Here is a 19590-nt window from a genome sequence, read left to right on the forward strand (position 1 = left end):
CTAAAAAAGAAAAGCTAAATTTGTTAACATATATTTAAAGTTTCATAATAAATACATTAATGAGGATGCTCAGAATAGTTTTAAGAGAATCACAAATATGTTTCATGTTATTTTTCCCTGATGATTCGAGTATTTCCTTTTCTCCTCACTTGATATAATTATGTGAAGGCAGTGGCTTATTGTCTTTTGAAATATAAATGGAAAATCAATCCATACTGGGTTATTCAACCTAGAATTTTGAATTAAACTGCAAGAACTCTGAACTTTTATGTTATGAATTTGAAGAATGAATTTATCTAAGTTTATAATATTTCTTATTATATTATTATGTATTATTAGTTACTATATTTAGCTAACACACCACAAGTCTCTCAATGTTGGATATTTTCAGTTTGCCATTTTAGCAATAAGATATTCTACCCCCAAAGATGTATTTCACTTGTCCATATACTCAAAGGAATTTTCTGCTTTGTATATTTTCTCCTCCCTTTTTCTACTGCATCTGGCCCAGGAAAAATAAGGTCAAGAAAATGACACACAATTCCTTTCCTTCTACTCCAGTATTCAAAATCAAAGTTAGACTTCTATGCAGATGTTTCTGCTCTATCATATTCCTTTGTTCAGACAGTAAGAATTTTGAAAAATTTTAAATCTCTGAATATAAAAGTAAAAGTTTCCATTTAAAATATCTGTTTAAATAAGGTCATTCTGGGGCCTCCCTGGCGGTCCAGTGGTTAAGACTTTGCCTTCCAATGCAGGGGGTGCGGATTTGATCTCTGGTGGGGGAGCTAAGACCCCACATGCCTCGCAGCCAAAAAACCAAAACAAAACATAAGCAATATTGTAACAAATTCAATAAAGACTTTAAAAATGGTCCACGTCAGCAACTAAGCCCATGCGCCACAACTACTGAGCCCTCACGCCACAACTACTGAGCCCTCGTGCCACAACTACCAAAGCCCGTGCACCTAAAGCCCGTGCTCTGCAACAAGAGAAGCCACCTCAATGAGAAGCCCGCACACCACAACGAAGAGGAGCCCCTGCTCGCTGCAACTAGAGAAAGCCCACACCCAGCAACAAAGACGCAATGCAGCCAAAAATAAATAAATAAATTTACTTTTAAAAATAAACAAAATAAAAATGGTCCACATCAAAAAAAAAATCTTAAAAAAAAAATAATAAGGTCATTCTTATTAGAGAAAATATTGCCCCAAATTTCTAGTCCTTGAATTGCCTCTTAGTGCTTCATAGTCCTCAATCCCCAGGGACATGTTTTTATCTCTTACATAGGCTAAGCATACTTTATTACTCTAATTGCAGGTTTGTCCTAGATATACAGATAATGATGCAAAAGGAACTGAGGAAGCGAGGAAGGAAAGGAGGGAGGGAGAGAAGGAGGGAAAGAGAAGCATATATAACATAAAAAGAAAATTTTCCTTACTTGTCTGTCCATTAGGAATTCATGGTGATTGATCCTTGGTGAGTGAATGCATGAAAATGGAGAGTCCATAAGTTACAACAGTCGGAATTACCACTACAATATCTGATAGACAAGGTCTCTAGTGAGCAGCTAATGACTCATTAGGGTCTCCACTGAAGGAGCCAACACGTACTAGCTAATACTGGGTTGGCCAAAAAGTTCGTTTGCGTTTTTCCATAACATCTAACAGAAAAACCCAAACGAACTTTTTGGCCAATCCAATATTATATCTAATAGTAAAAATTATTCCTGTATTCTACTCTAATATCTATAAAACAATTCTGTTTTCTCTATATAAATTGATTAAATGGTGTGAAAATGTTTCTGAAATTTAACCTACAGGCTAAATCTTTACAATCTTCCCCACCCCCAACTTTATAGCTTTGAGTTTCTTTTCTGTATTTCTTGTTCTGTATTTCTTGTTCCAGTGCCATACTGGAGACACTGCTTCTAATACTTACATTGTAATCCAGTTTTGCAAAAAACAACCTCGTTAATCCTACCCTCGTTAATCCTACCCTCGCTAATCATTCATTCAAAAAATAGATCAAGGTTTACCGAGTGGCAAGAAATAGGACCTCATACATGAGTAAAGGCAGTTCATGCTCTCAAAAAACTAATAATCTAGTGGAAGAGATTATAGAATAGCCTCAAAATAATCACAACTCTTTCCCTTAATTCCTTTTAATAATACAACATAGGCCTAATCACTTTAATTTTGCATGCCAATTGCATATGTAAGTCAGGAAAAAAAGGTCAAACATTTCTAAAGACAAAAAAATAACTAACATTCTCACATTACATGTGTATAATTTATATAGATATTACTTCAATCTGAGGTGTTTTATAAAGGTATTTAACATCTCAACTTTGTTCCATTAAAAACAATTCTTTGGGCTCATTTAAGTCATAGTAAAGATTTCTGGTTGCCCTGGTTACTTTTTTGTTTTGTTTTGTTTTGTTTTAATTGTGGTAAAATATACATAGCATTAAATTGATCATTTTAACCATTTAAAGTGTACAATTCACTGGCATTAAGTACAGTCATAATGTTGTGCAACCATCACTACTGTCATTTCCAGAACTTATTCATCATTCCTAACAGACACTCTATACCAATTAAACAATAACTCCCCATTTCCCCCTACCCCCAGCCTGTGACAGTTTCTATTCTGTTTTCTGTCTCTATTATTTTGCCTATTTTAGATACTTCATATAAGTGGAATTATACAACATTTGCCCTTTTTCATCTGGCCTCTTTCACTTAGCATAATGTTTTTAAGGGTCATCTGTATTGCAGCATGTATCAAAATTTCATTCCTTTTTAAGACTGAATAATATTCCATTGTATGTATATACATTTTGTTTGTCTATTCATGTGTTGATGGACATTTGGGTTGTTTCCACCTTTAGGTTATTGTGAATAATGCTGCTGGGAACAGTGGTGTACACATATCCATTTGAGTCCCTGCTTTCAATTCTTTTGAGTATATACCTGGGAGCGGAATTGCCAGACTAAATGATAATTCTATGCTTAACTTTTTGAGGAACCACCAAACTGTTTCCACAGTGACAGCACCCTTTTACATTCCCACCAGCAAATTATAAGAGTTCCAATTTCCCCACATCCTCACCAATATTTTGTTGTTGTTTACAACAGCCATCCTGATGGGTGTGAAGGGGTATCTCACTATGGTTTAATTTGCATTTTCCAATGACCAGTGATATTGAGCTACTTTTCATGTGTTTATTGTCTATTTGTTTATCTTCTTTGAAGAAATATAATTGATTTAAATCTGCTGCACATTTTTTTTTTTTTTTTTTTTTTTTTTTTGCGGTACGCGGGCCCCTCACTGTTGTGGCCTCTCCTGTTGCAGAGCACAGGCTCCGGAGGCGCAGGCTCAGCAGCCATGGCTCACGGGCCCAGCTGCTCCACGGCATGTGGGATCTTCCTAGACCGGGGAACGAACCCGTGTCCCCTGAATCGGCAGGCGGACTCCCAACCACTGAGCCACCAGGGAAGCCCTCTTCTGCACATTTTTGAAGTGGATATTTTGTTGGTGGTGGTTATAGTTCTTTATATATTCTAAATATTAAGCTCTTATCAAATATATGCTTTGCAAACATTTTCTCCCATTCTGTGAGCTGTCTTTTCACTCTCTTGATAGTGTACTTTGAGGTCCCTCCTTGTTTCTTAGACTTAAAATGAATATTTTTTATTTTCCAATTTTATTCAAAATTATCACAAACATAAAATATATTAAAGATTTGTTATAAATTTTACAAAGCTTTAAAATTTTAAACTCAAACAATACGTTTTATTTTAATCTAAAACTACTTTCCATGTATCCACTTACTATGAAACTGCTACTACAGTTCATTCAAGTTTTGGAAGAAGCGATTTCTGCATACAGTTAACCAATACTCAGCAAAGGATTCACCCTTAACCGTCAACGTCAACGTTACTCAGACATTCTGTTGGGGCACAATTACAATATGAAAGAAACTTCATGCTTTAGAAATAGAAGGAATCTTGCCCTACTTGGTACATGACTGCCTATGCTGAGAGACAACAGATTGAGGTGGTTAATAGCATGTATCTGGAGGGAGATTGTTTGGGTTCAAATCTGAGCTCTGCCACTTCCTGGCTGTGGGGCCTCAGCGAGATTACTTAACCACTCTGTGTCTCAGTTTCCTCATTTGTAAAATGGTGACAAATTCTAGGACCACCTTATAAAGCTGTTGTGAGAATTAAAATGAGCTAAAATTTCTGAAGTGCTAGGAAGATTATCTAGGACAAAATAAACACCAGTTGGATGCTTGATAAATAAAAGTGCTCTAAAGAAATCAATTCCCTATGTTGACCATATTTTTCATCAACATTTTATTATTATTAACATAGATGACTCATTAATCAATCAGTACCCTACACTGTAATGGAGAAATATTTAAGGTTGCACGGCCCCACAAATTGAGCCTTTTCTACGATGTATTTTAGAATTACTATGGAATGAATAGCTCATTCACCATTCATTTAAGAAATATTAAGAATCTACAACGTGTTAAAACACAATTGTCCCTGACCTAAAGGAACTCATAAAGGGGTCATGAGAGATAAACAACACATTATGATGTGTGCAACTAAAGGAGTAGAGGATGCTTTGCAAAAACACAGTAGAGCATCTAACCCAGGCTTTGAGGGACAGAGGGAAGGTGCAAAGGCTAACTGACATCTAAATTGAGATCTGAAGGCTCTCAGGCAGATTGTCTGCTGAAAAAAATTGGAAGGCGTAAGGATTGGAGAGAACTCCAACCAGAAGTAACTGTATAAATGAAGCTCAGAACCAAAAAGAGTTTGATATGATGACAAAACTGAGAATACAGTTTGACTTTAGTACAAGAGAGGAGAGAGGAGTTGGAGAAAGAAGGCTGAGATGAACAGAGAGAGACAAAAGTCCTGAAGGGTCCAATGAACTGTTTCAAGTATTCTAAATTTAATCTGAGCATTAATGTCAGTGCAGTGACAGATCAGATTTGCACTTTGTAATGAAAGATCTCAGATTACACTGGGGAGAAAGGATGAAAAGAGAGAAGACCACTTAGGAAGCTATTATAGGAACCTAGGCCAGATGTGAAGATAGCCTGGAGTATAGTAATGGCAAAAGGGAAAGAGAAAAGTGAAAGGTCTAGGGAGATATTTAAAAGACAAACTGATTATTGTGAAGAAGACGGAGTAATCACTGATACTTCCCAGTTTCTGGCTTGGACAAGGGATGCATGATTGTTGCAGACTGTTGAAGAAGCCATGATAAATCTATACTGGTCTGAAATGTAAAGTGGGAGGGGTGACACAGCAAGGGATAAAGCTGGAGAGGTTGATTGGGGCCAGATACGTTTAGCTATACATTAAATCAAGATTTTTGTGATGCTGTTCTAAGAGAAATGGGAAGCTATGGGGAGCTTTATTGTTTGCACTACTCATTCTCAGGAAAGTAAATAAATGAAAATGAAGACTTTGAATAATTCCCAGGCCCACCATGTGTGGCTGGGCAGGCTGCATACTGCACAAATCCAGGGGACGCCATTCACATAGACCATGATATAAACGGCACTCCCGGAGTTGTGCAAAGCACAGTAGCCATCCTTGATATTTATGTAGTTCTCTATTTTATGCGAATAAATCTTACCTCCTCAGTATAATAATGAACATCTCTAGAGCAGTGCTTACGTTTTACACTTTTCTTCTATTTCTCAAATTACCTAGCACAGTTCTGAACACACACCTAACTCTTACTGAAACACTTTGTGGTCTTTACTCTAGAGACCACTATCCACTTGGATTTTATTATTACAAGCACTACCTACTCTCCTATCACAGAGTAATTCCAATTACACTCATCAGCTTTACTCTGATTTCAGTTTTTTTTATTTCTTTAACAAGTTATTACATTTACATGTCTATATTTTTACTGAAGCAAGTTTTATGACACTGATGAGTTTTAAAGCATGTTCTCATGTTCCTTCACTGGTCATTTTTCACTTGAAAATATTTGTGCTCCTCCCTTGCTTTTCTTCAGAGAAGAATTTTCAGGCCTTGATTTGATTTATTTCATCCTCTATGATTACATACCTCTGGCCACTATTCTTTCATTTGATTAAGAATTAGTAAATTTTGGTATCACGTATCTATTTGTCTTGCTTTCTGTGAAACACTTTTTCACTGCCATAACTACAAAGTCAATTATGATTTTAGGTGTTATATCCCTTACAACACAGAAAGATCCTTATAATTTATTTAAATGGTCAGAATGAATCACAAAATGTATATATAGTCTTTTTTACATAAAATTCAATTGTAATCATAAATGATTCAAGAAACTCTTATGATCAAGGGTAATATATTTTCTCCTTTTAAATTTATTCTCATTAATTTCAGTATCCTCTGAATTTTGTTTGGTGATTCACTGTCAATTCAGTCATTTGTGAGTGAAGGACTACCACACCTGACATGTCACTGTTGAGTGGGGAGGGGTGAGAGGAAGATGAGACAGAGATCACTGACCCTCTCACTGGCAGCCAGCAACTCTTCTAAGAGGGCAAGGAAGCACAGTATGTACTCACTTATTTAACATATACTTCTAGAGCATCTCCAGGCACTCCTCTAAAAAAATCTACAAATATTAACCCATTAATCCTCATTACAATCCTACCAGGTAGATGCTATGTATAGCTCAGGAGTCTATGCCCTCCTATTTCTCCAATGTCAGTCACCCCATTTACCAATGAAAACTGGCCTCTGTGCTAGGTTCAGAATGCATAGCATCTCTTGAATTCACATGATTCTGCCATTAACGTTACTGTAGGTCTCTTCCATGATTACTGTATTAAACCGAAATTCCATTGATTTGTCCAGTGCAACTGTGACTCTTGACTAGGTCACTGCTACCACCATCTATATGGGAGATTTATACTGAATGAGTATGTAGAGCATAAAAGTTATGGCAAGTTCAATTTACATGATACTTCAGATAAAAATGATTAGAACTTACGTGTTTATAGTTAACGTGAAGAAATATAAAATGGGCTTTTAACATAGTTTCCAAATGAACATGTAAGTTCCACATATCCAAGCCTTTATTTTCATTTCAGATCTCTCTCCTGAGCCCCAGAGCCCTATCTATCCAAACTGCTTACCAGAGTCACTGGCACATAGATCTCCCAGACACACTTCAACCTCAGCACTGTTATAGAGTGAAATCGCCATTTCCCCTGAGCTGTTTATATCCCTTCTCCGTTAATGAAGAGTGCTAATTTGCCTAAGTAACCAGAAGCCTTGGAGTCATTTTCTTTGTTTCTTTGTTTCTTTCTAAAAGTCATTTTATTGTGAAAGCATGAAGGACTGCCTTTCATCAGGCAACAAGTTTGCCATTCCAAAGCTGTTTCAACATTTATTGAGTGCCTATGTTGTACTGGACCCTCTGCCAGGTGGACGGCTGTAACAATTTTTAAAAACAATTTTATTGAACTATACTTAATTTACAATGTCGTGTTAGTTTCTAGTATACAGCAAAGTGATTCAGATGTGTGTGTGTGTGTGTGTGTGTGTGTGTATATCCCTGTGCTATACAGTAGGACCTTGTTGTTTATCTATTTTATATATAGTAGTTTGTATCTGTTAATCCCAAACTAATTTATCCCTCCTCCACCCTCTTTCTTCTTTGGTAACCATAAATTTGTTTTCTATGTCTGTGAGTGTTTCTGTTTTGTAGTTTTGTAAATGAGTTCATTTGTATCGTATTTTAGATTCCACATATAAGTGGTATCATATGGTATTTGTCTTTCTGTCTGGCTTACTTCACTTAGTATGATAATCTCCAGGTCCATCCATGTTGCTGCAAATGGCATTATTTCATTCTTTTTTTATGCCTGAGTAATATTCCATTGTATATATATACCACATCTTCTTTACCCATTCATCTGTCTATGGACATTTAGGTTACTTCCATGCGTTGGCTATTGTGAATAATGCTGCTATGAACACTAGGGTACATGTATCTTTTCGAATTACAGTTTTCCTTGGAGTCATTTTGAACTCCTCTCTCTCCTGACCTGCCCCTGCCAGCCCCCTTCTACTAAGTCACAAGTCCGACAGACCTCTTATCCAGCATGACTGCTATAGCAAAAATGGATACCTGGTCTTCCTGATCCTGTTTCGATCCCCTCCAATCTGTTCTCCACACTACTGTGAAAATCATCTCCCTAAAACACAAAATGAATCCCTCCATCCCTCTAGTTAAAACTTTTCAAAGGTTTTTCAAAGGTTTTAGGATAAATCCAAACTTCAGATGAGGTCCTTCATAATTAGGGCTGTTTTCCTCTCCAGCCACTGACTTGCCTCTCTCTTGTCCTATTACCCCAAGAAGTTCCAGCCATACCTAAACATCTGCCTTTTCTATCAAGTACCATCTTTTCTCTTGCCTATTTGCCTTTGCACATAATGTTCCCTCTACCCAAATGCAGTTTTCCTCTCCCATTTCTTCATCTAGCTAACTCCTAAGAAATCCAGCACAGATAACACCTCCTCCTAAAAGTCTCCCATGACCAGCACCCCTCATTCCTAAAACTTGGTTAGGTACCCTTCATATGTGTTCCATATGTCTATATATCAGACACTTATCAAAAAGTATGTATTTATATATCTCACCATTAGCAAATAAGCTCCTTACAGGCAGAGTCTATGCCTTCAATTTTTGCATGATCAGCATCTAAGCATGCATCTGGCACTTGGACACTCAGTAAATGTTTGTTGAATGATGAACGAACAAACTCTGAAAATTAATGTGCAATTTTCTCTTTGTAGGTAAATTTTAGTTAAAATAACAAAATGGATAAAGTGTTCATAGTTCTTTTGTTAGGTACACGAGGTCAGGTACATAAGTGTCATTATTATAAATTCATAAAGCTTTAAGGAACTCACATGAGTCATTTAAACTATCCCCTCACCTAAAACCACCCCACATACATATAATTATATTTTAATTTAAAGTCTTCTAGAGAGCTGCAAATTTTAAATTAGTTCTGTCTTCTTCTGTCAATGTGTTTTCTCTTTTACAATATATACCTATTACCCCCATCTTCCTGGAGAAGATTGGAATGTTTAGGAATGGGGTCAGTATAGAGAATAAAGAGGACAGTTCTAAAAGGACTGTCTGCTCCAAGAGGTTTCATGGGTAATATTTGAAGAGGAAACTTTTGGAAGGCAATCAGTTCAAAAATCTATCTTCAGATGAAATTCTTTGTTTTAATCATACTCTACCCAGTTTACTTCTTTTTGAGACAGTTTACTCTAAAAGATATGGATACAAAGTTAATAATTAAGAGCCATGGAGTGGAGACGGGGGCTGGTTATTTTTTAAATCAGAAATATAGTGATAGTTGCTACAGCTGAACTCTGAACATAGCACTGAGTTTTGTGGCAGCAAAAGTAGAACGAGAACCACTTTGTGAAATAAAAGGAAGCAGGAACAAATTTTTTTTTCCTGAAATCATACCTAGGCCTGACTTGAAACATAATAGTTAATAAAAGATTGGTTGAATAAAAGAGTATATCTTTGTATTAAAAAACTTAACAGCAAAATGGACATCTTCAGTGGTAGGTTTTTTAAGTTGTGGGAAAGTCTAAGTATCTATTTTTAAATAAGCCCTCAAAAAAAAAAAAAGAGGGACTTTTAGAATTATTAGACTAATTCTACAAAGACATTTTTATAGAAAACTAATGTAACCTAGTCTACTTACATAATATAATAGTGATTCTAACTTGACACAGAGATACAACTCAGAATATACGGAAAAGTGGAGAGAGATCATTTCCTTTGGAGACACATGCACACATACACAAGCACAAATATTATTTGTTTTCACCTAGATTTTTTAACAGAACTTGAATAAACAATAAATTTCAAATTGAGCCACCCTTATAATAGAAAACTGGGGTGTATGGCAAAACCAATGCTTCACTTTGAAAATTAGGGAAGTCTGACTTGTGTTCAAATGGGCCATTCCACCCACTACAAGACAAGGCCAATTTGTTTTCTCAAGGTATGGCCCTGGATTTCTCCTAGGGCCAGTAAATCTACTCAGTAGAAATCCCAAAGTTCTGCCCCCAATGAACATGGAAGAAAAGCCCTTCACACCAAGTGTGATTAAATAAAGAACAAAGGGAAGTGTTGAGTATACACTCACATCAACAAACCAACAAATATCAAGGGCCTCCCTCTTCACTGTACTCTACCTCACATGTTCTCAAAAAACCCAGGAGAGCAGGCAGCTGGCCTCCCTGGGCCCAGAGGAAGTCTCCTGGGCACTCTTCCTGATAACAGCAGGTCTCAGTCCAACAACTCTCTCAAGTACTCTATTGGTTCTCAACTTCCAGTGGATTACACACTTTCCCCAGGTGATTTTAAAGAGCTTCTGGTTTGATAAGACTTTCCTTAGAAGCCAGAGGAAACCAAAAGGTCTTCTAGAGCTCTGAGGCCAGTTTAAGCCCTAAATACAACTTCCACTCCCTCAAACCTCCAGGTAGTTACCAATTAAAGTTAGTCCTCTGCATCTGGGCCTCCACTCAAGATCCCATAATGGTACTCAACGAGACCTCAAAAGCAGTTATGCACAATTACTGGACAGTCACTGGTACCCAAAGGCCTAAATAGATGACTTGTTTTAACAGTTAACACTGAGGTTTATCTGGAACTCCTAGAACATCTAGGAATAGTTTCCTGATACCTCTGAGGTAACACAGAAAGAGCACAAGGTCAGACAACAATTAAGAAACAGGTCCTAGTCCCAGTTTGGCCACTAACTCACTTTGTGATGAGGGCAATTATCCAACCTTCTTTGGGCTTTAACCACAGTGAACAAGATACCTACTCTACCTACCTGAGCTGTTATAAGAATCTAATCTTCTAAGAGATGTGAAAACACTTAGAAAAATAATTACTTCTTCCTTCGTTCTATTTAAACATGTTGAACATCTGCTCTATGCTAAGCATTATGCTAGGCATGAAGTTTACATCTGGTAGAGAAAGCAGAAACTAAACCATTACAGTTGTGATAAGGACTATGAAAGAGAAATATTAGAAGCAGGGAAAGATAAATCAATAAACTCAACCCGCTGGGAGGGCTCAAGGAAGGTTTCCCTGAGGAATCTACATCTGAACAGAGCCATAAAGAATGAGTAGGAATTAAGCAGGCAAAGAAGTGTAGGAAAAGGTTCTAGTAGTCAGAGGAGCAAAGGTCTTGAAAAAACACTCAACGAATGTAAAGTGCTTTTAGGAAACACTAAAATAACTTTTCAAAAACACTTAATCTATGACATTGAAATGTAACCCCACAATCTGCCATTTCAAAAACCCACTCTTACAGGTTTATCTACAGCTTGGATTTTTTTCTTTTTAGTCATCAAACTTTTCCTAAGAAAACAGTGAGATCCCAGCCCTGGTTGCATTATTCTCTACTTATGTACCAATGCTTAGATAACAAAACAGATAAATGTCCATGTAGGAACAACGATTTGGGACACACAATAAAATTCTGAAAAATCTTGTTTTTAGGACATATTGGTAGGTGCATAAAAATTCAGAATTTTTATAGCTCCCTGGAACATTTTCCACTTAAGTATATGGAAAAAAAAAGAAAGAAAGAAAAAATAAAAGGCCTCTATCCCTACCCTATCCTTAAAGAAAAAGTCAGTGCTTTGAATTATCATACATTCAGAAGTATAAGGCTCCTTTTATATTGGCAAATACATCAAATTTAAATGGCATAATTGCTTAAGTTTTCTGAAGTTGCTTTACTAATTATCTTTTCAGTTCTAATATCCTTTGGAAAAATAGTTTTTGTAGGAGAATCACGGTATTGTACATGTACCTCCCAGGATGTGTTTTAAATACATTATAAATGTTTACTACAGGCTTTTCCTTCTCATAGCAAACTGAAGTTCTAGATCATTAATATGAAGATTTTCACCCTGCCCCAGACACATGCAATTTAAAATCATTTTATGTTAACATATATTACTTATTTTCTTGAATTATGAACCAAATAAATTGCCTCAATTTGGAAATTAGCTTCATACAGGTGCATATTTAAAGTGATAGGCAAACTTTTCTATTCCTACTCTTCTGAAAATGTGCATAACTATGATTTGCCATGTTTACTGTTTGGCTATATATAGGTTACAAGCAAAATATTACAAAGTATTATTTTAAACTTTACCCCCACTTTTCTTATATAAATAGCTGCTTCAGAAGAAGTTTATTTCGTGCAGCTAAGCAGTTTAAAAATCATGTTCTTCAGGCTTTTACTGGCTTATTTTAAAAGACCTTCTAAACAACCAAAGAGTGGCCTGGTACTCCAATATACCACAAAACACCTTTCTTACATTTTATAATTAAACAACCACCTCCAATTGCTGAGATTCCACAGCTGGTACAAGTAACGATGTATTATCACTACCATTGAAGTCATGTGCTATTATTCAAAGAGGTGAAATATCCAAATTCATTTTTAAATAGCTGCAAGATGTAATGGCTCAAACATACAGGGTTTGAGGGAGCATAAAGAGATTTTATAACAAACATTAAACTTTTTAATGTTTTCACGTATGTCCTTTTGATTTAGAAAGAACAAAATCTCAGTGAGGGAAAAAAAAAACTCTAGGTTATAGACACATTGTACACAGTTCTTTCTAGTAACAATTATGATTGGAACTCAAACTTATTTTTGTCCAAATACTCTGAAGAAGATATCTTGCAACACTTTGTTTTATAATTACTTTGGACATATTTAATAGAGCAGATTCTCTCATTAGCACATCAAAAACACAATGAGAAAGATCAGAGATTTTAAATGAAATAAAACTTCATTGATAACTTTCACCTTTAAGATTCCTTTCACACTGAATGAATTTAAAAATTCTAAACCAGTAAACTACTGATTTATCATGATACCTATATGGAAACTTTTTTTCACATTATTTTGGATCTATGACACATATGTATTTAAACAGTTTACTAGGGAAGACAAGTGAGAAAACAAAACCCTCCCAGGTATGTAGACAGTATGTCAAAGTCAGGAATAAAATGCACTGGTATCTTATGATACCAAAATGAAGTCACTTGACTGAAAAAAAAAAAAGCTTGATCAAAATATATACTTTATATACACATATTGTGGCTCATTCAAAAGCATTTTTAAATCCATGGTGATGTTTTAAAAATAAACCATTTAAATGGTTAAGTTGACTATTAAGAGAAGTTTTCATAACAAAGCTTACAGGGTTTTTTTTAATTAAAAGAATAAATATATTGGAATACTCATCTGTCCCTATTTAAAGTTATTAAAGGGGGGCTTAAATTGAATTTAGATAATATGAAATACATTAAAATAAGTTCCTCAGGAGAAAGAAAAATCTTACCATTCCATCAAGATATTAGGCAAGTGCAGATAACTTCAAAACATTAAGTTATATTCCTTTTGTATTCCATTCCTTCATAAGCCAGACCATAAGTGGAAATAGGTGGCTATTTAAGAATGCCATATCTAAGTCACTTATACTTTGGTGATGACTTAGCCTGTTTGGATTGATTAAATTCCACAATATATTCTACATTGTATACTTATGGGAAGAGATAATCTGTCACTATTACACTAAAACATGATATTCTGTATCTTAAGAGTTATCTGTACATCCATATTTCAGTATCAAATTTATAAAAGAATGTCAATCATTTTCCCTTTTTAAGAAATCATGTTTTAGTTTAGCTGTATACATACTGTCCAGAAAATTAAATATTTGTAAATAGCAAGTGTCCATTCACGAAGGCCATTAAGTAGGACTGAAAGGGAAAAAAAAATCCAAAAATAAGCGCATTCAAAAAATGTAATATGCTCTAATGAAGTTAACATGGTCAGTATATATGAAACTTTGTGTGTCCGGCACTGTTCTGGGCACTGTGAGGAGTATACGTGCATGCATACAAGCACACATACACGTGCAGAAGAAAGAAGATGAATTCACATGAAACAACGGTAGAGCAAAAGACTATCAACTTTGAAATTTTCAAAATGGAGAACAGATTAATGGTTGCCCAGCGTTAGGAACAAGAGGGAGATAGGTGTGGCTATAAAAAGGCATCACAAGGGATCCTTGTGGTGATGAAAGTATATCTTGACAACAGTGGTGATGGATACACACAGTATAAAATTGTATAGAACTAAAAGCACACATACCCTTAAAGTACAAGGAAAACTGAAAAACTGTTGGATTTTTATCAATGTCAATATTCTGGTTGCGATATACTACAGTTTTGAGGTACACTAGCTCTCTATATTATTTCTTACCACAGCATGTAAATCTACAAATATCTCAAAATTAAGTTTTTTTAAATGATTATAAAATACACTTTCCCTATTCTAAATACATCCCCCTCCCAAAATAAAAACACGCAATAATAAACACCAGAATCCCTCCCAGTGACAAAAGAAATTACCAGCTAGGTGCAGTAGTAATTCCCTTCAAAGAAACACAGAGTAAACAGTATGTCTAAACATTCTTGCCCCGAAATATGTTCTGAATTTTCTTCAAATCCGTGTTAATTTAATGAGTTTTAAAGATCACATCCCATAAATTGAAGATTTCTCATGACACAGTAGCAATAAAATTCTACCTTCAGATGGTGGTGGAATCATCCTTAATCAGAGACAGAGGCCGGCGGGGGGGGGGGGGGGGTACCACCATTTTCTTCTCTGTTTATGTTAAAAGATAAGAAGCAAATCACACACACAGGCACACACTCTTCCTCTCCCTGTAGAGTGTACATGAGTTCGGATCGAGACGTGGAATAACAGCACCACAAGGATTTCTCAAAGCTAGGTCTCTGCCTACTTGGAATCTCTTGGAAAATATTCAAGCATATCTTTGCTCTTTCGCTAATGCAAGACAAGAAATAACTGGTCAACTGCTCTGGAATTCCTTTGGTGTGAGAAAGCCAAGTCGAAGGTGATCAAAGGCAGGGCATCGATAAAATGGGTCTGATTAAGGTAGATTCAGACAACCTGACATTTGCTTGGTTGCGATAAAGATTGAAATAGGGACGTCGGGTCCCTCTCACACCAATCTGGAAACTTGACCCGCTAAAGAGACGGAACGCTTCTACAGCCTCCGCGGTGGATTGGAGGAATTTAGGGACGCTGTCCTCCTGTCCCCATCCTGCCGCTCCCCAACAGCTCAGCCGGCTGGGGAGCGGGACGACGGGGACCCAGGGCGAGGAGAAGCCCGGGGACACTGGGCGACGAGGGGCCGGGGATACGGGGTGAGGGATGAGGGGCGAGGCAGGGCCAAGGACCCAGGGAGACTAGGAATGGAGGTGCGGGGCGAAGCCGGGGCACCAAGGGACGCGGGGCCGGGGTGCGGGGAGACGGGCGAGGCGAGGTCAGGGGCGTGGAGCGACGCGAGTGCGAGGTGAGGGCTCACCCGCGTTTTGCAGTGTCTCGATGTTCTGCGGTCTGGTCGCCAGCTCCGCCACCATCTGCACGAACTGGGTCCGGGCTTTCTGGTACTGCTCGAACACTGCGGGGAGAGACACGCTGGAGCGCGCCGCCCGCGGCCCCCGGGCCCCGCCGCCCCCCGTCGGGGCGCCCGGACCTACCTTGCAGCACCTGCCTCTGACTCATGGCGTCCTCGCCACCAACTCGGCGGCGCCCGGCTCGTCCGTGCCCGGCCTGCGAGTCCGCGGAGGGGGCGACCGCGGCGACCGCTCGGACTCCGACGGGAGCCAGGTCTCTCCGTGTACCCGCGTCTCCCGGGCAACCGACCGGAACCGGAACGCAGCCCTCTCGCGGCAACGGCGGTCCCGGGCGTGACGTCAGGGCGCGGTGCTCGGGCGCCCCGTGCGCGGTCGCCGTCCACTGGGCAGCTCAGCCTGTGCTGTTTCCCCGACGTGCGGAGCTCGCCCGGCGGCCGCGGGAGCCGTGCGCCGTCGAGGGTCACGCCCTATAGGCACAGGAGTCCGCCAGGAGGTCAGGGAGTTTCACAGACCGAACCCGGAGGGAGCCCCACGCGCCCAGGAACCCGGTCCAAGTGCGGCGAGACAAGCAAACTGCTACGATGGAGTCGTCTGGGCTTCGACGGTGGAGAAAAATCTCATATAGGACACTGTGTAATCTGATAAATACATTACTGTCAGTACAACCTTAAAGTCAAATGTTTTCCCCTTTAGTCCAGCTTTTATATACCCGGCATTTCAGGTTTCAGGATTCCTGGAGGGTCAAGACAGCTATGTTCATACATTTAATTATACTGTATTGAAAGCATTTAATAAGCACTCATAGAGATTCAGTGAGAAAAGCAGACGAGGAAACAATATGATAAACGTCCTGTCTTCCTTGACTTTCTCCAAATTACTACCAACTTTGCTGTTTCCTCACTTTTATGTGATTTTTAAACATGTTGTCTTTGTCTTTTAAATTTAGGCTTCATTCTGTTGCTGAAGGACATTTCCAAAAGAAACTGAGAGAATCTTTACCTGGAAAGCCTTGATTGAAATTATCTTAACCAAACTTCCCTTGCTGACATAACTTTAATTCATTACCCAGTTTCTTTTGACAAAAGTTAGGTAGTCTATCACTGGTTTCTAGTTTGTCTGAAAACTGTATACCAAATGTTTCAGTGACAGGTTTCTACTTTAAATGTTCCTCCATCAGAAACTACAATTTCGCCAGATGTCAAGTGAGCAGATAGTCACAGCTGCTGCTGAGTAGTGCCAAGACAGGAAACTTCTTGATATCTCTTCTTTAATAGAAGGGAGCATGCAAACTTAGCTGGGGTGAGTCCTATATAATAATCTTTCAAATCTCACTCTGACTTGAGCTCTCTGATAAAGTCCTGGTATTTTGTGAAGCCCCAAATAGTTGTGGAATGGACTAGCAATCAGAGAGAGAAATAAGTATGTTCAGCCAGGTCCCTACCACCCCCAGAACAGGTGCATGTCTTTTGCTCCGGAGTTCAGAAGCCAATGATACCCACAATCCCTTTACTTAATTCTGAGGCATAAAGTTTAACAGGGATCTCCACATTTCCCTAAGGAAACAGGTCCTTTAGAATTAAAGTTTTTGTGTGTACTAATTTAGAGATTGGGGGGCGGGGGGAGGGACAAGTTGAACAAATAATTAAAATGCCAAATACACCTTCACTGTAATTTTATTTTCAGTTCCTTGTTGCATTGTGAAAAAAGAAATCCCCTTAAAACTAAAAGGTTCCATATTTGGTTTCAGTCCTTTAACAATTCAAACTCCGAAGTGACTACAGCTGCCATTTTTAGTAATTCTTTTTACTATGTATTTTCTACTTGAAACGTGTTGAGATAAGAGCTCAATAGTGAAAAAAAGGCTAAACCTATAAACATATCAGTCTACTTACGGAACCCTACAAAGTTTGAAAACTTAAGTTCAAGTGGTATATAAGTTATTTTTAACTATAGATTCTGAGTATTTGTCATTAACAGTGCCTGTGGGTTAAACTGTATTGTTCCTGATGAAACACAATATAGAATTCCTACTTTATATCTGAAACTGGACATACTAAAGAAGCTATATCTTTGCTCTTTATTCTAGCTTTCTTTTTTAAAATCCTTAAAATTAAATGGAGAACTGTAACAGATTAATTGTAAAACATAAATGAACTGTTAGTAATTCAAATATAAGATATGGCAAAACTGAAAGATTACTTTTACTGACAAAGCCAATCTATATTTTCTGACTCACTTTTCAACTTACTAACTATAAAACAAAATACCATTCTGTTTTACAAAGCTAGTTGAATGCCCCAAGATGACATACACACCTCTAACAGTTAAGCAGTGAGAAAGAAAACTATTCAAAGGGATATTTCAATTAAAAAAAAAAAGGAAGAAAAGGTGCTATTTAAGATTACTCTTCTTAAAGTACCAGCTGACTTTAATACAGATATACAGTGTACTTGACACATTAAACTATACATTTGATTGAGAATGAAATTTATTATCTGAATAACTTGCAAAAATGTTTCCAAGAAAGACTTGTGTGGAAGACTTTGTCCCCTTTTGTATAAAGCTAATCACATGTAATTTCAAAATCATTTCTGCATTTATCTTTTTATGAAAATGAGACTCAAAAAAGACATTATAAAGCCAGTTTAAAAATCCTGTTCTGTTTCTCTTTAAAAATCTGCTCTGGGAATTCAGAAAAACCCATTATCATGGGAATATATTCTGCACATGCCTAAAAGAAATTTTACTAATTTTAACAGACATGTTTTCTTTTCCTTCAGCTTCTAGAAGAATTTTAAAAGTTAAAGCTTTATATGTTCTAAGTAGATATTAATATCCACATTTTAAAAACTGCTGTTGAATGAATCAAGTATATATATATTCCTCTCCCAAGCCAAAAACATTAAATATCAGTGTGTGCCAGACACTACTACTAACAGAATGTGCTTGTCTTCTAGGACATGAAACCTAGTGGGAGATCGACATCTAAAGAAAGTTTAATTCATTAAATAAGCATATACTGCAGCCTGCCCTGTTTTAAGGGCTATTATTGCACTCAGCACTGTTAAGTGCCTTGGGAACAAAGAAGAGGGACTTAGGATAACCTAGGGGAAGAAGTGAGAATATCTAAAACATCACTTAACTAATAAAAGGTGTCTTGTTTTTAAGAAAAATTAGCTGACTTTTGCCTAGATATGAAATCTCCTTCCCTCCTCCCCCAAAGAATTAAAACATAATGGTAGTATTTAAATATGCATTCATTTGGCAACTGCATGTAATTATGCAAGTCATAAGAATACAATAATCATTTTGCCAACATCAAATCTAAAATTAATAATATTTACATACTTGAATGAAAAATAAAGGTATTGCATAACCAAGTTAGTGGACTCAAAATATTACCTATAATGATGAAGGCAAACATATTACATCTTAAATGTTGCACTGCTCCTCTTTTGAGTAAAAGCCTCAGGAGTTTACATTTGGGTTTTAGCAGACCAACCGGTTGTGCCATCAAGTTTGTCAGCAGAGCAGAAAAGACTCGGACACTTCCATCCAGAAAGAGAAGATTAACATTTCTATGCTGATGTTGTGTTTGTGTCTTGTTTCCTATTCTTTGCTTTTCAAGCCTTTTAAAGTCAACTCCTTATATTTCAGACTTTAAAGTGTTTACGTTTCTTTGTGTTAAGGCCAATAAAATGTTTAAATGACAGTGATTTTGCTGGCCCCAAAGTTCTCAAGATACGCCTGTACATGGCTTCCTTTTCCAGGAATTCAGTGGATGCATAGATTGAACTCATCCTTTCCACTTCCAAAGTAAACCGTGATTAGGGGGATTCCACACACGAATAAGTTCACCTCCAAAGCCACCATATAGCACAAAGTGATTGATACTAAAAATTGATGATTCTAATGTCCGAAATACAGCATAACATTTTCGAAGGCAGTGGGACATGCATAAAGTCCAATTTATTGCTGCTTGGTGTGCGTGTGTGTTATGTGAATATCTTCTTTTTAAAGACTTAT

General features: G+C 37.4%; 1 protein-coding gene across 2 annotated transcripts in view; it reads right to left on the reverse strand.

Moving 5' to 3' along the window:
- The window catches only part of SPAG6 (sperm associated antigen 6), a 75926-nt gene extending 60091 nt beyond the window's left edge, over positions 1 to 15835 (reverse strand). Inside the window, exons 1-2 of one of the 2 annotated variants that reach the window (XM_032623498.1) lie at positions 15688 to 15712; positions 15513 to 15608 (exon numbers count right to left, since the gene is read on the reverse strand). In XM_032623498.1, the coding sequence (XP_032479389.1) occupies positions 15513 to 15608; positions 15688 to 15712 (121 nt within the window). Of the gene's footprint in view, positions 1 to 15512; positions 15609 to 15687 lie in introns of both variants that reach the window. The other variant, XM_032623497.1, reaches the window with a different exon arrangement.
- Between the last annotated feature and the right edge of the window lie 3755 nt (positions 15836 to 19590).

Source organism: Phocoena sinus, chromosome 2, assembly GCF_008692025.1.
Source record: "Phocoena sinus isolate mPhoSin1 chromosome 2, mPhoSin1.pri, whole genome shotgun sequence".
NCBI lineage: Eukaryota > Metazoa > Chordata > Mammalia > Artiodactyla > Phocoenidae > Phocoena > Phocoena sinus.